The sequence below is a fragment of the Gambusia affinis genome, linkage group LG10, assembly GCF_019740435.1.
Source record: "Gambusia affinis linkage group LG10, SWU_Gaff_1.0, whole genome shotgun sequence".
NCBI classification, from domain to species: Eukaryota; Metazoa; Chordata; class Actinopteri; order Cyprinodontiformes; family Poeciliidae; genus Gambusia; species Gambusia affinis.
Genome location: NC_057877.1, coordinates 5,144,274 through 5,157,554, shown reverse-complemented (window position 1 = coordinate 5,157,554; position 13,281 = coordinate 5,144,274). Strand labels below are relative to the sequence as shown.

Sequence of the window (13,281 nt, the reverse complement as noted above, 5' to 3'; positions counted from 1 at the left end):
ATTTGAAAATGTTATCTACTAAACTTTGGTTTCATTGCTATCTGAACTTATCCAGTTCTTCTAAATCAGGGGTGTCAAAGTCAAATGGACGGAGGGCCAAATAAAAAATTTAGCTACAAGCCGAGGGCCGGACTGATCGAATGTTCATTGAAATTTTTTTAAATGACGCATATAGTCTAGTGCAGTGGTCTCCAACAGTACAGCGGACCGGCCCAAGCCTTCGTAAATTTCCTGGGAGGGGGTGCGTGCGCGCGTTGCAGAGGATCGAACGGGGGGATGCGTGCGTTGTGAGGATCTAGGGGGGTGCGTATGCATATGGGTAAGTACATCATCTCACAGAACATTTAAAGAACTACTTACAGTTCAAATAAGGAAGATATTTTTTTCCAGACGGGGTGCCGGCTTGCTGCGGTCTGCGGGCCGGTTCTAATAATAAATCAAGATCATCCCAGGGGCCGTAGAAAATCTTCTCGCGGGCCGGATGTGGCCCGCGGGCCTTGACTCTGACATATGTGTTCTAAATCAACACTGAACTCCCCTCTGTTTTGATGACACATTGATCAATTTGATGCGTATTCGGGAATTTGATGATGACATTTGACAAAATGTAATATTTATTGTTTGTTTCGTAATTGGTTACCGTATGACGTTTTTATTACGTAAAGCACTTTGAACTGCGCTGCTGCTGAAATGTCCCGCACAAATAACCTTGACTTGTGATTTATGTTCTGTCTTGGTTTCAGTTATGGTTATGAGTCGTGTGTAATGTTATATTACATACATCTTTCACAGTTGGTCTTGTAAATATGACTATGCTTTTATCCTTGACCATGAAAAGACATGTATTGAACTCTGTAAGTCAGAGTTGACACTTTGACGTAGTGATCCTGACACCGTCTGCTCTTGTCTTTCGCTAGTTTCCCAGTTTACCCCACTGAGAGATTTTCACCTTAACAGTTATTGGATAAATCAAAATTTTCCACCACATTTATGATCCTGATTTGTTCTGCTGTTTGCTACCAGGTGACTCATAACTGGACTATTCCGCTGCATCCTGAACGGAGTGACCAGAAAGTGTCAACAAGAACCTTTGAGATGCTCAGCAGGTAATCAGAAGATTTAATGTGGATTGAAAAAGCTTTCACACAACTTCACAATAGAAAACAAAGTACACGGGTGTCCCGATATGTACTTATTTGCTTTCCCAGATGAGCCAATAGGAGTCTCTCTAGCCTAGGAGTCTAGGAGTTTGTAGTCTCGTAAATAGAGAAAACCTGTGCAGAACTTTCCTTTGTGCTGGAACAAGGCAGGATGTCTTCTACAGCACTGGAACCTTTTTCTGAGTCAAACTAGAGCAGAAGAGCTGGTCTCCCATCAGCTCTCACCCTGTGAGCTGGTGAGAGCTGATGGAAGGATGGACGGAGCCAAACACGGAGCAATCTTTGAGATGGGAGTGAAGTTCAGCTGTTCTGACCTTAATCCGAAGTAGAATTTGTGGCAAGACAAGAAAAATGATATTTGTGGCCATCCTTCCATCACTCTGATAGAACTTGACCTGCTTTGTAGAAGAATTAGTAAGAAATTTATTCTTAAAATGTATACAGGATGTTTTACGCAGTATTGACTCAAAGGAGCTGGGTACTCATTACACTTTTCAGATTTTGTTTGGGAGAAATTCCACAGACGTGCCACGTTTTCTCTAGGAAAAGATGCGCTGCTTTGTGTTAGCTGATTACATAAAATTCAAATAGAACTCACTGACATTTTCAGAGCACTATACTCTAACATTTTAATGCTCCTCTTTCCAGAAAGGCTATCTTTAACATGACAATAATGACTTTTATGTTCCTTTTAAGAAATTGCTGTATATTTTCACCCGACCTTGAAGAAAAGCCTGCAGCCACGTTTATGGAAACATGCAATGAAGGAAAATGATCCTCCATTTTCTTTGCTGTTGTGCTGTTTCATTTCCGCACCTAGTGACCCCATCGTCATCACGATTCAGGCCTTCCTGCAGGGTAACGACGTCGTGCCTCTGTCCATGACCCACCAATCGCTCTACGTTACGAAGGAGACGCAGGTGGCTATTGCAGGAATCATCCTGGCCGGGGTCTATGTTCTCATCATCTTTGAGGTAAAATGGCCTGCTATGCTGCCGGTGATGAACGGGTTTTTGTCCTCTGTCTGTGGCACAGTTTGCAGAATGACATCCTGAAGAATTCAGAACACAAAAGACGTTGTTACAAGACCGTCAGGAACACACCTGTGCTTCTGTCTGGAGAGACATTTACCGGTTTTTTTATGTGTCCCTAATTGACAATTTATCTAAGATGCAAAATCTATATATTTGTTTACAGTTTCGGCTTAATTACTGCTTTGAATATGTTGCTTTTTTCTGCAAAAGTCCTTTTTCTGAGTCTCTATACTTCAGTTGACAATTTATCGATTACTAAAATAATCGGTTAATTACAATTAATCGGGTTAATTGCGATTAATCCAATTACAGTCACTTCTGCCCTAATCAGTTGCATTATGTTTTATATGAAGATTTAACTTTACTAAGTAAGGACGTACAACAAAATATTAAAAAAAAATCTCTGGCATTTTGTTCGGGTAGGTGGGAAAACCAGTTTGATTTTACAGAAAAGTCTGGCTTCAGCTTTAAATTTGATGAACTAAAATAAAAGCTGACATCCATGATGGCTGTGGCCATTCTCATTTTTAGCTTATTAGTCAAAAATACTGAGGGAAGCTCTGTTGGTCACTTTATGCATGTCTGACTACAGTAACCACCAATGTGATTCATAGTAATGTAACAGCAGCAAAGAACTGATTACAAGTGGATGTTTGTTGTAGTTTTGAGAACAGCGTGAGAGAACAGCTCCCTCTACTGATGACTTAGTTACTGAAGTTTTCTTTTATACACAAAGAAAATAATAGATCACTGAAGCATAGAGGAACCTGTTTAAAGTAAAAAAAAAAAAAAAAAGGTCTTACAGCAGTGTCCAGTAGCAGTTTTTTAAATGCATCATGTGGCTTTTTGCCCAGGGCAGCACAACCATGAGGGACAATAGGACAAAGAGAAAGTTAAAGTTATGTCAGTTTCACTCACTCAGAAGGCTCAGCTGGTTAGCATGGCCACCCATGATGGCCGATAAACAGTTTCTCTGTAGCTGTAAGTGGTTTCTTCACCATTAGCACGCTGAGAAGGGAGTTCACGAGATTGATTGACAGCACTAAGACCCGCCTCCTGGCTCTGATTGGTTGTTTTTGGTTGGGAGTGGTGCATGTCTTCAGACCCAGTACCAGCTCAGGGTGGAGGCGGAGGAGACGGACATTTTCACAGATTATCTGTCTCATAACAAACTGTTTTGACATGGTGACAGTTTTAACAAACACGTAAAAAAAATAAGTTTTAATAAAAGTTGCATACTGCAGCTCTGAATGGGTCAAAACTCAACTCAATTACGTTGCACTAAACAGAGACTCTAATCACAATTTGAGATTTTTCAAATCTTTTCTTTGTAAAAACAGAAACATTTTCAATACTTTCTTGGCGTCAGTGAAAAGCAAAACATTTTCACTGGGCTATCATACGGTTAATAGAGTTAATGCTTCCCATCAATTACAAATTGACAGCAAAATAATGTTTTTAATTTTGTAGGACATGCTTAGTCGGGTGGAGCAGACATGCATGTTTGTATGTTGGGAAAGAGAAGATAACCTCTTGTTCACTTGTTTCGTCCTACCCAGTCACTTTGATTTTCCCACATGTACATCTGTCATGTTTTTTCTCTACCCCTCCCCATTGCCAGTCCGCTTTTGGATTTAATTAAAACAAGGCCATCTCCCTGATCCTGGCAGGGCGTGAACTCACACAGCTGTTCCAGGGAGAACAGGAAGAGGGAAGGAGTGGAAGATGACAGCGCCGTTATGATCTGCACAGACGCCATCGGTGTTAATGACGCGTCCACTGTCATTGAAAGTCTCTCTCTGCCTTTGTGCCGCGCAGATGGCTTCGCCGAGCCTCTGCTTTATTATCCCCATCAGGTCCCATGTTTTGTCTTGGCCTGACACGAACGTCTTAATGAGAGAGCCCGCACTGCATTATCATGCGGACATCACAAAAGGAATCCACCGGTGTTGGTAATTGGACACTTACTGCCTTCTCTATTAAAACATTCATGGAAGACCGACGTAAAGAGCCACATTTCCATTTTGTCTGAAGTGACAAGAGAAAAAGAGAAGCTTTTGTTCTTCTTCTTCTTATTGGTTATTTCTACAGATCTGTCCAGACAGACAGTTTTCAGACTGTCTGTAGATTTTTATCATTAATAAATTCTAATAAGGTTCCTTTTAATTTGGAGTATTCAGGAGGATTCGGATTAATTGTGAATGTTACCATCCATCCATCAATCCATCCATCCATTTTCTGTACACCCTTTGTCCCTAATGGGGTCAGGAGGGTTGCTGGTTCCTATCTCCAGCTGCGTCCCGGGTGAGAGGTGGGGTTTACCCTGGACAGGTCGCCAGTCTGTCGCAGGGCAACACAGAGACACACAAGACACACAACCATTCACACACACACTCACACCTAGGGAGAATTTAGAGAGACCAATTAACCTGACAGTCATGTTTTTGGACTGTGGGAGGAAGCCGGAGAACCAGGAGAGAACCCACCACGCACAGGTAGAACATACAAACTCCATGCAGAAAGACCCCGGGCCGGGAATCGAACCCAGGACCTTCTTGCTGCAAGGCAGCAGCTCTACCAACTGCGCCACTGTGCAGCCCGTCTGTGAATATTACAGTAAAGATATTTAAAGTTTTTATAGAGGCAGTAATATCAATGTTAAAACATCTGTGCTATATTGATTTAAATTAAAATGATTTTTTTATGATATATATGATAAGACACATTTTTGCTGTTTTTACATTGCGTTTATTTTGTGTCTTGAGGTTTTACTTTAGGTCAACACAACAATTTCAAAACAATCTGTTCGGAACCAGACATGGGGAACATTTCTCACTATTGTGCAAGTAAAAAAAAACAAACAAACCAGGAAGTAAAGCAGCAGATCTTTGTTTTTGGAAACACGATGGGGATTGTGTCGACCTTAAATAAAGAGATGGTTTGGTTTGCTACTTTCCAGCCATTCGTCACAAGCTGTCTGCTTCATCGTCTGACGCATCCTGACGCTGTCAAAGGAAGACGACTTTGAGAAGTGATCTTTTGCTCCTGTTTGTCCTTGACAGCCGCAAAATGACTGACTTTGATAAGATCCGGAAACTGAATAGGATTTCCTTGGTGTGACCTTCCTAAATGAGCCTGAAGTAAATCAGTTCCTTCATTGAGGATTTCTAAAACACCGACATAATATCTGCGTGCAGTTTAATGGAAATGGATACAGTAAGGACAAAGGTAACTTTGGGAACCCTTCCCCAAACACTCAACTGGTATCCAGCGCAATACAAATTACAAGATATTGCAAAATAAAAACAAAAAAACAACAACAGTCAATATATCAGTAGCAGTTCTTAACCAAAGTAGTTCCTCCTACGGAAATTTATTCTGGAAAAGTCACTAACTGGTGTCCTATAACTTTACCAGAACAATTAAGAAATAAATTTTGACACGAATGTTTTTAAGATTAGAAACCGCGTTTAAGCTCAAGCCTGACTCATTAATCAATTATTATTTTCATAAATTCAATAAAGGCTTCATAAATTTCAAATAATGTTTAAAACATGTTGCTGTGGACCAACATGTAACCTAACCCTTACTTACCCCAACTTACATGGTTACTTACCCTAACCATGCCACCCTAACCCTATCCTATCAATAATCAGTTTACGTTAATCAGTTTTTTTAGGTTTCGATCAAGTAAGGTAAAAAAAAAACTTCAATAACTCTTTAATTAACCCTCAAATATGAAACTATGACACATCCATTAAGATGCCAACTTCAGCATAATTCACCAAACATGGTTGAAAACTTTAGTTCCTGAAACTGATTAAGCTGTTCAGATCATAAAGGAGGAGCCCATCACCCCACTCACTGTGGAATATTTCTGCAAATGCGCAATGCAAAACTTTAGGCAGTTTATTTATTTTTTTTCTTTGTGGGCTCTAGTGTCCCTTATATGACGGTGGGCTGGGGGGAGGGGGGGAAGACATGCGGCAGGTGTCGCCGGGTCCGGGAATCGAGCCGGCGACGGCCGCGTCGAGGGCTGGGGGCCTCCATGTGTGGGTCGCGCTGGCCCCTGCGCCACCACAGCACGCCCCGGTTTATTTTTAGCAATAAACATTTATTAGCAACTGCTCATTTAACCAAGCAACATTCTTGGGTCAGAAAGGTAAATTACCACTGTTTGAAATACACATGTTGCTAAACCATTAGCGCTGTGCATGTCCTAAGGTGCCGCATGTTTTCCATTTTCAGATTGTGCATCGCACTCTGGCTGCCATGTTGGGATCCTTAGCAGCTTTAGCCGCCCTGGCTATCATTGGTAATGTAAGTCTCTTAAGAGTCTTCAGATTAGCCACCTTGTTGAGATAAAACTCAGTGAAACCTAAAATCTGCTTGGTAGATCTTCAACCATTCATTGAATGGTTGTAAAGTAAAATATTTTCCACTTTGTCATTGGAAACAGAAATACTGAAGAGCTCCAGCTTTTCCATTGACATACTGTGATGCTGATCCGTGAAAGCCAGTCAAGCACCGGATCAGACTGAATGATGTTTAGTGTGTTTCATTCGCAGAGACCCAGCCTGGTTACTGTGGTGGAGTGGATCGACTACGAGACGCTGGCTCTGCTGTTTGGCATGGTGAGATTCATAAAATACATCAAGACGTTTTTTTTTTTTTATGGAGAATTGAAAGGTTGACACAATTCAGCTCAGATGGAAATTGGTATTTTTAGAAAAATATATATAGCCTATTAAAAATTTTCTTTTTAGACAAATTGGGATTTTATTTAAGTTGGAATCCATTGTAGCTCCCACACAGTTAACCTTTTCCTGATTACATATATTTTTGTTTTTCAGCACTTATTAAGCTCGCATCAATTTATCATCCCTGGTGACTGCATTAAAAAAATGAAGGTGACGGTGTTGTTTTTGTAAGCGGTGTGACCTTGCTCTTCACAGATGGTGCTGGTGGCCATTTTTTCAGAGACAGGCTTCTTTGATTATTGTGCGGTGAAGGTGAGTTCATGGAATAATGAGGACAATTAGAAATGGTTATTCTGTTAATGAAGATAACCAACACAATCAATCAAAAATGGAGTCCACTCAGAGTTGCTGACATTTAAGTGCATCAGTGTTTTTTGCATTTTTTTTTCTTACCTTTGACCATGTGGCATGGCGTTGTCTTTAAAAATAGCTGCAAAAACAAAAAGCTGCTGTTAAAAAGTTTCTTCTGCTTTTTTTTTTTTTTCTTTTTACACTTACAAGCAGTTCGGGTTCTGGTTTTAGTCGGGGTTTAGTTTGGATAATTGTTCCCTTTTAGAAATGAAATCATCATGTACTTTCTCTTGTGTTTTCTTTCATTTTTATTTAATCATATTTTATGGTTCAAACTTTGTTTTTGTGATTCTTATATGTGAAATGTGATGATTTAACATAACTGGGAGGCTAGTCATAGCAGAATAATTCATTATTAACGTAGTTAACCTATTAAATTAGGTTAACTAATAACCTAAAATATCACAATATCTCATTGTGATATTTCTTCAGGCCTACCAGTTATCCAGAGGGAGGGTGTGGCCTATGATCATCATCCTGTGTCTAATTGCTGCCATTCTGTCTGCCTTCCTGGATAATGTGACCACCATGATGCTTTTCACTCCTGTCACCATCAGGTAGAGCATAAAAACAATTTTAAAAAGAAAAAGCTTTTTTTTCATGCCTGAAGTTTTAAATTGTCTCTTAAAATGAAGACATTTCCTGCAACAACAAATAAGCCTCAACTACCCGAGGGTGAAACGATTAATTAATTGGATAAATTTCGATAAATCGATTATTGAAATTATTGCCGCCTGATTTAGTAATCGATTAATCGTAAACTGAAAAATACAGAATAAAAAAAAAGGCTGTTTGATGAAAAACAGCATCCTCAGAGCAGTAACTATATAAACATCTTTTAAATGTGTCTCTTGATGTATTTCTAATATTGTGTGAAAAGAAGCTTAATGAACCGTTTTCACCAGTTTATTTTTTTATCCGATTAATCTTCAGAATACGCGATAGAAGAATCGATTACTAAAATAATCGTTAGTTGCAGCTCTGAATTACACCCAGCAGGGAGATTTTCAGAATGAGCTGAATGTAGAGGGTCACAACATAAACAACGCTCAAATATCCGTGTCCCGGTTCAGCAGCTTTGAAACAGTGAGAACATGAAGGACATAACACTTTCATCTTTACGTTTCCTTTTTTTTTTTTCTATCCCCAATTCCTGCGCTGCCGTCCGCTGCTCTACGCAATCTAATCAAGTGCCATTCTGTGTTGATTTTGCAGGTTGTGTGAGGTGCTTAATCTAGACCCCAGACATGTCCTGATTGCAGAAGTAATCTTCACCAACATCGGAGGGGCCGCCACAGCTGTCGGAGATCCACCCAACGTGATCATCGTGTCCAACCAGGGCCTGCGCAGAGAAGTAGGCACTTTCACAGCTTAAACACGAAACACTGAAACAACCCAGCAGCTCGGCTCAGCATAATCTGACACATAAACCAAACACCCTGGGAGAACTGCTGTATGTCTTGTGTGTGTGCGTGTGTGTGTGTGTGTGTGTGACATGGTGAAAGAGAAATTGCCGATTTATCCGTGCAGATGGTTCAGGGTTGGAGAATGACGAACCAGTTCAGTGTAAATGTAACACTTTCCTGTCACATGTTCAATCAGGCGGGTGATGCTTTCTGTTTCTGTTCACTCTGCTGAGCTAAATGAACTAGTCCCTGTCACTTCGGAGGCCGGTTCAAAGCACAGCGAGGTCGTGTTGAACCAAAACATGGCTGAAAACGAGCAGACAGAGTCAGAGACCGGATGTGGTCGGGAGGCAGAAAGCTGAATAAACCAGGAACTGTAACAGAGGTTTGCAACTCTTGGAGTGGCCTGTGAGTGGCACATCCTCAGGACTCGTCTCTGATTACTGGAGACGCCGTCACTTCTGGTGCTGAACCTAAGCGTAAATCAGGGTGTAATCTGCTTGTTTGTTAGATTGATTGAGTGCAGAGTTCTCGTAGCGACTCTGAGATCCGCAGAGGAAAAGTTGTTTTTAAAACCGCATCAGAAAGTCCCACTGAATCAATCAGCAGTTTGTCACTGTTGGAAAATGCCACAGACCTGTTGGCTCTTTATAAACCACACCGCTCTGCTTTTTAATCTCTGAGGTCTGCAGTGCTGCAGCCCTGGAAGACGTGACATTTTGCCAGCTGCTTGGTTTGGCGTCTGTCCAGAGCGTGTGACATTTTGGCCCTTGGCGTGTGTGGCGGTGTGTGGTTGGTTCCGGTGCGCCGCGGTCCTCTTTTCTTTCCTAGGTGTAAGAGGAGAGGAGCAGCAGTATGGTCGTTCAGTCTTGTCTGGCCTCTGGTAAACTCTGCTTGTGGCTCAGCATCCGGTGGTTTCACATGCAGGATTGTGTTGGCACAGGGCCGGTCCATGCCTTTTTGGGGCCCTAAACTGCTTTTTTTGTGGGGTGGGGGGAACATGTCTATGTGTGTAACACACCTACCATTATTAGCATCATTTGTAATCAGCATGCATTATACCAGTGCCATTATAACTGTTGATATTTACCTTAAAGGAGTAATGAAGTAAAAAAACAAAAAATTCCCACACTGTAAAATCATTAAATCATACAGATAATATTTAGTTTCTACTGCAAATATCTTAATACACTTGAAACAAGACAGAACTTGCAACGGTAACTCTTCAGCAAGAAATAAGTGCTTTTTAAGTCAACAATTTCTTAATATTGATGAAAACGTAGTGGTTATAAGTGAAATTCACAGCCGGTGGAACAAGACATTTTTCCCATATTATAAGCTAAAATGTTTCGTCCCACTGGCAGATTCTTCCAATCTGAACTGGTACTTTTTCATCAGTGCTGAAATGATAAACAGACTGAACTTATATGGCGCTTTTGTGATCATTTTGACCACTCAAAGCACTTTACATACTTTTTTGCTACAAGAATAAACTTGATTTGACCTGAAGTGGGCATATTGAAAAGTCACTCAGATGGTTAAAATCTTCTCTGAACTTTACTCTGGGCTCTTCTTTTTCCCCGGTCATCTCATACATCATCAGTATTTTTTTATTTATTTATTTTTTTTATGTGCTAAAACTGATTGCAGGATTTAGTTTGTGGCACCAGAACAGGAGCAGGAGAGATTTGTGAAATCCTAACCGTTTTTTTTTTGTTTTTTTCCTTCCTTGTTGTGTTGCAGGGAATAGACTTTGCCGGCTTCACAGGCTACATGTTTCTTGGAATATGCCTCGTCCTCCTCACCTCATTCCCTTTCCTCAGGATGCTCTACTGGAACAAAAAACTTTACAACAAAGAGTCCATTGAAATAGTTGGTGAGTCACTCATTTGGAGCACAGAAATAGTTTGATGGGCACTGAGTTGAGGGCATAAATCTCAGAGGAACGCTGCTGCCTTTGTGTTGCTGCAGTAGTTTTAACTGTAAAAAAAAAAAATGATATATTCATCTTTTAGTCTGGTTTAGGTTTTATTTTTTCAGCATTTGTGACAAACTATTAGATGTTATTATGACAGGTTTGCATAAGAGAAGTTATTTTTCGTGCTACAGGCAGCAGTTTTGGTTGTTAAGTTCAATGTATCTTATCGGCTTTTTATGTAACAGACCAACACAAATGAGTTAAATTGTGAAGTGGAAGGAAAATAGTTTATGTTCTTTAAATAAATTGCATTTGTGTTGAGCGCTACTAACTCACAGCTTTGCTTAAGCTCTCTGTTAAAATACCCAAAACTGAACTCACATCAGAGCAGCACTGCCTCAGCGCATTTCTAGTCAAGCAAAAGTAAAACAGAAAGAGGTCATCCAAGAAATTACTCAAGTATAAAAGTATTTTTGTAAAAAATAAAGAGAACTGTTTGCTGCCACACTGAGCTAAAAGAAGCCGTTCCCTCTCATGAGGGGCCCGTCCCATTCGGACCCGATAACCCATCTGTAAATCCCAACCCCGTGGACTCTCCCGCTTCTCAGCCAGCTTGATGTACAGCATGTGGGTAAATCAGCTCCGGCCCCCCTGCCACTCCTGGTAATTGTGTGGATTTGCTTACAGGAAGGTTATTTTGTTTTTTTTAAAACTCCTCCACTTAGATCCTGTTTAGGTCACCTAGCAACCTTCTAAAAAAAGATGGCTCCCACCGATGTTCGCATGAGAGTCCAGCTGTATCTCTGTTTCAGCACTGGTCGTTCCTGGGCTGGTCAATATGCTGCATTAGTCCCTCTATGGGGGACAGTGTAGCATATTGACCACCAGTGTCTCCTCATTCAGTCTCAGCTGTCAGACGTTTTGCCCTGTGAACGTATTGAACTTTATGGCAGCAGAAGTACAAACCGTGAAAAATTCAACTCAGTTCAAGTTCTGTTGAAGACAGAATCCTGGTCCTAAAAGATGAATCATTACATATTTAATGTGTCATTTAATCCTAATTCAAGCTGAATAAAGCTTTAAACAAGTACAGAGCCTTCATGATGTGCTGCAATAGCCGCCGTGAAACAAGAAATTGTTTGTATTTAGAATTTCAGGGACTGAATTCATTCTTTCACAGAAAGAGTTAAACACAAAGTACTTCACTTTTCATATGTTTTATCTTTTTAGTCTAACTTACTAGTGAATAAGGGTATAAACATACAGAAGTGTTTTTTTTTTACCCAAGTAACCCACTTTATGTAAAAAAAAAAATTGCATATTTAATTTATTGCAAAGCACATTACTAAGCACAGACAAGAATATAAATAGTTACTCCATCTATATGGAGTAAAAGATAAAAACATCCCCTAAACATGTCTGTTTGTCCTTTAACTCCAGAACTGAAGCATGAGATCCTGGTCTGGAGGCAAACGGCTCAGCGCATTAACCCGGCCAGCCGGGAGGAGACAGCTGTGAAATGCCTTCTGATGCAAAAAGTGCTCAACCTGGAAAATCTGCTCCGCAAGATGATGAAAACCTTCCAGAGGTTAAACGAAAGTCCACACTGCTCTTCTGTCACTCTCAAAATATCATTTATCACATATTGCAGAATTTGTTTTTGTTTTTTATTTGTATTTCCAAAAACAAATCTGAATATTTCTCATCTTAAAGTTTCACATATCCATCAAATAAAGACAAGATGTGTGTTCAGTCAGTATAGTTGTTAATATGGTCGCATACCATTCAGTCATTTAATTTTTCTCTCTAGATTAACATGACTTCTGTTGCTTTTTTCAAACAGACAAATTTCTCAGGAGGATAAAAACTGGGAACAAAACATTCAGGAGCTGCAGAAGAAGGTGGCTTTTTGATTTTTCCCTCCAGAAATATTTCTCTCTCTGTAGGAGTTGTGCATTGATGCTATCTGAGTAATGAAGTGGGCTGAGTCTTTGAAAGTTCACTTGAGACAAATACCATCAGATCTGTGATAAAAATCATCTTTTCAAAAGCCAAGGAAAATATGCATTGTATCTTTTTTTTTTTTACTCCACAGCACAGAATAACAGACACGGTTCTGTTGGTGAAGTGTGCCTCCGTCCTTGGTGTGGTGATCTTCATGTTCTTTCTCAACTCCTTTGTTCCCAGCATTCATCTAGAACTGGGTAAGTGCTGCACTGTCTTCATCAGGTTCTACCAATATGTGAACTTGGTTATATTTTCTTTTCAAACCATAATCTTAACAAAAACCCTCTGCAGAGTCTGATTCTAAACATGTTTCAGGACGAGATGTTACAAAAGGCTACGTACTTTGAAGAATAATTGCGCAGTGCGTGTCTTGTTGCACTTGGAGGGGCCGACGCCCGTTCAAACACACATCGCTCATTGTGGCGCGCCGGTCAGAGTCAGGGTTGACTGCAGCTGCTGGTCGGCCGGGTCTATTCGTTCACACGCTCCCTCACAATTAAGTCTCATTAAGATTTCATTAGCTTGACATGTTAGGATTTAATTGCTGCTTGATTGTTCACCAAGTGATTCGGCTCCGGTGCAGGGAGTCGGATCTACTGTAGTTGGGGAACCGCTGTGATTGCCATGTTTGCGTTGCCACCACTG

The 13,281-nt window shown here is 40.5% G+C and overlaps 1 protein-coding gene across 1 annotated transcript in view; it reads left to right on the top strand.

Annotated features, from left to right (window-relative positions):
* The window catches only part of oca2 (oculocutaneous albinism II), a 37,870-nt gene that overhangs the window by 10,864 nt on the left and 13,725 nt on the right, over positions 1-13,281 (top strand). Inside the window, exons 8-18 of the mRNA XM_044128860.1 lie at positions 1,024-1,106; positions 1,981-2,134; positions 6,443-6,514; positions 6,763-6,828; positions 7,150-7,206; positions 7,738-7,862; positions 8,521-8,659; positions 10,455-10,587; positions 12,070-12,217; positions 12,473-12,530; positions 12,725-12,833. Coding sequence (XP_043984795.1) covers positions 1,024-1,106; positions 1,981-2,134; positions 6,443-6,514; positions 6,763-6,828; positions 7,150-7,206; positions 7,738-7,862; positions 8,521-8,659; positions 10,455-10,587; positions 12,070-12,217; positions 12,473-12,530; positions 12,725-12,833 — 1,144 coding nt within the window. The remainder of the gene's footprint in view (positions 1-1,023; positions 1,107-1,980; positions 2,135-6,442; positions 6,515-6,762; positions 6,829-7,149; positions 7,207-7,737; positions 7,863-8,520; positions 8,660-10,454; positions 10,588-12,069; positions 12,218-12,472; positions 12,531-12,724; positions 12,834-13,281) is intronic.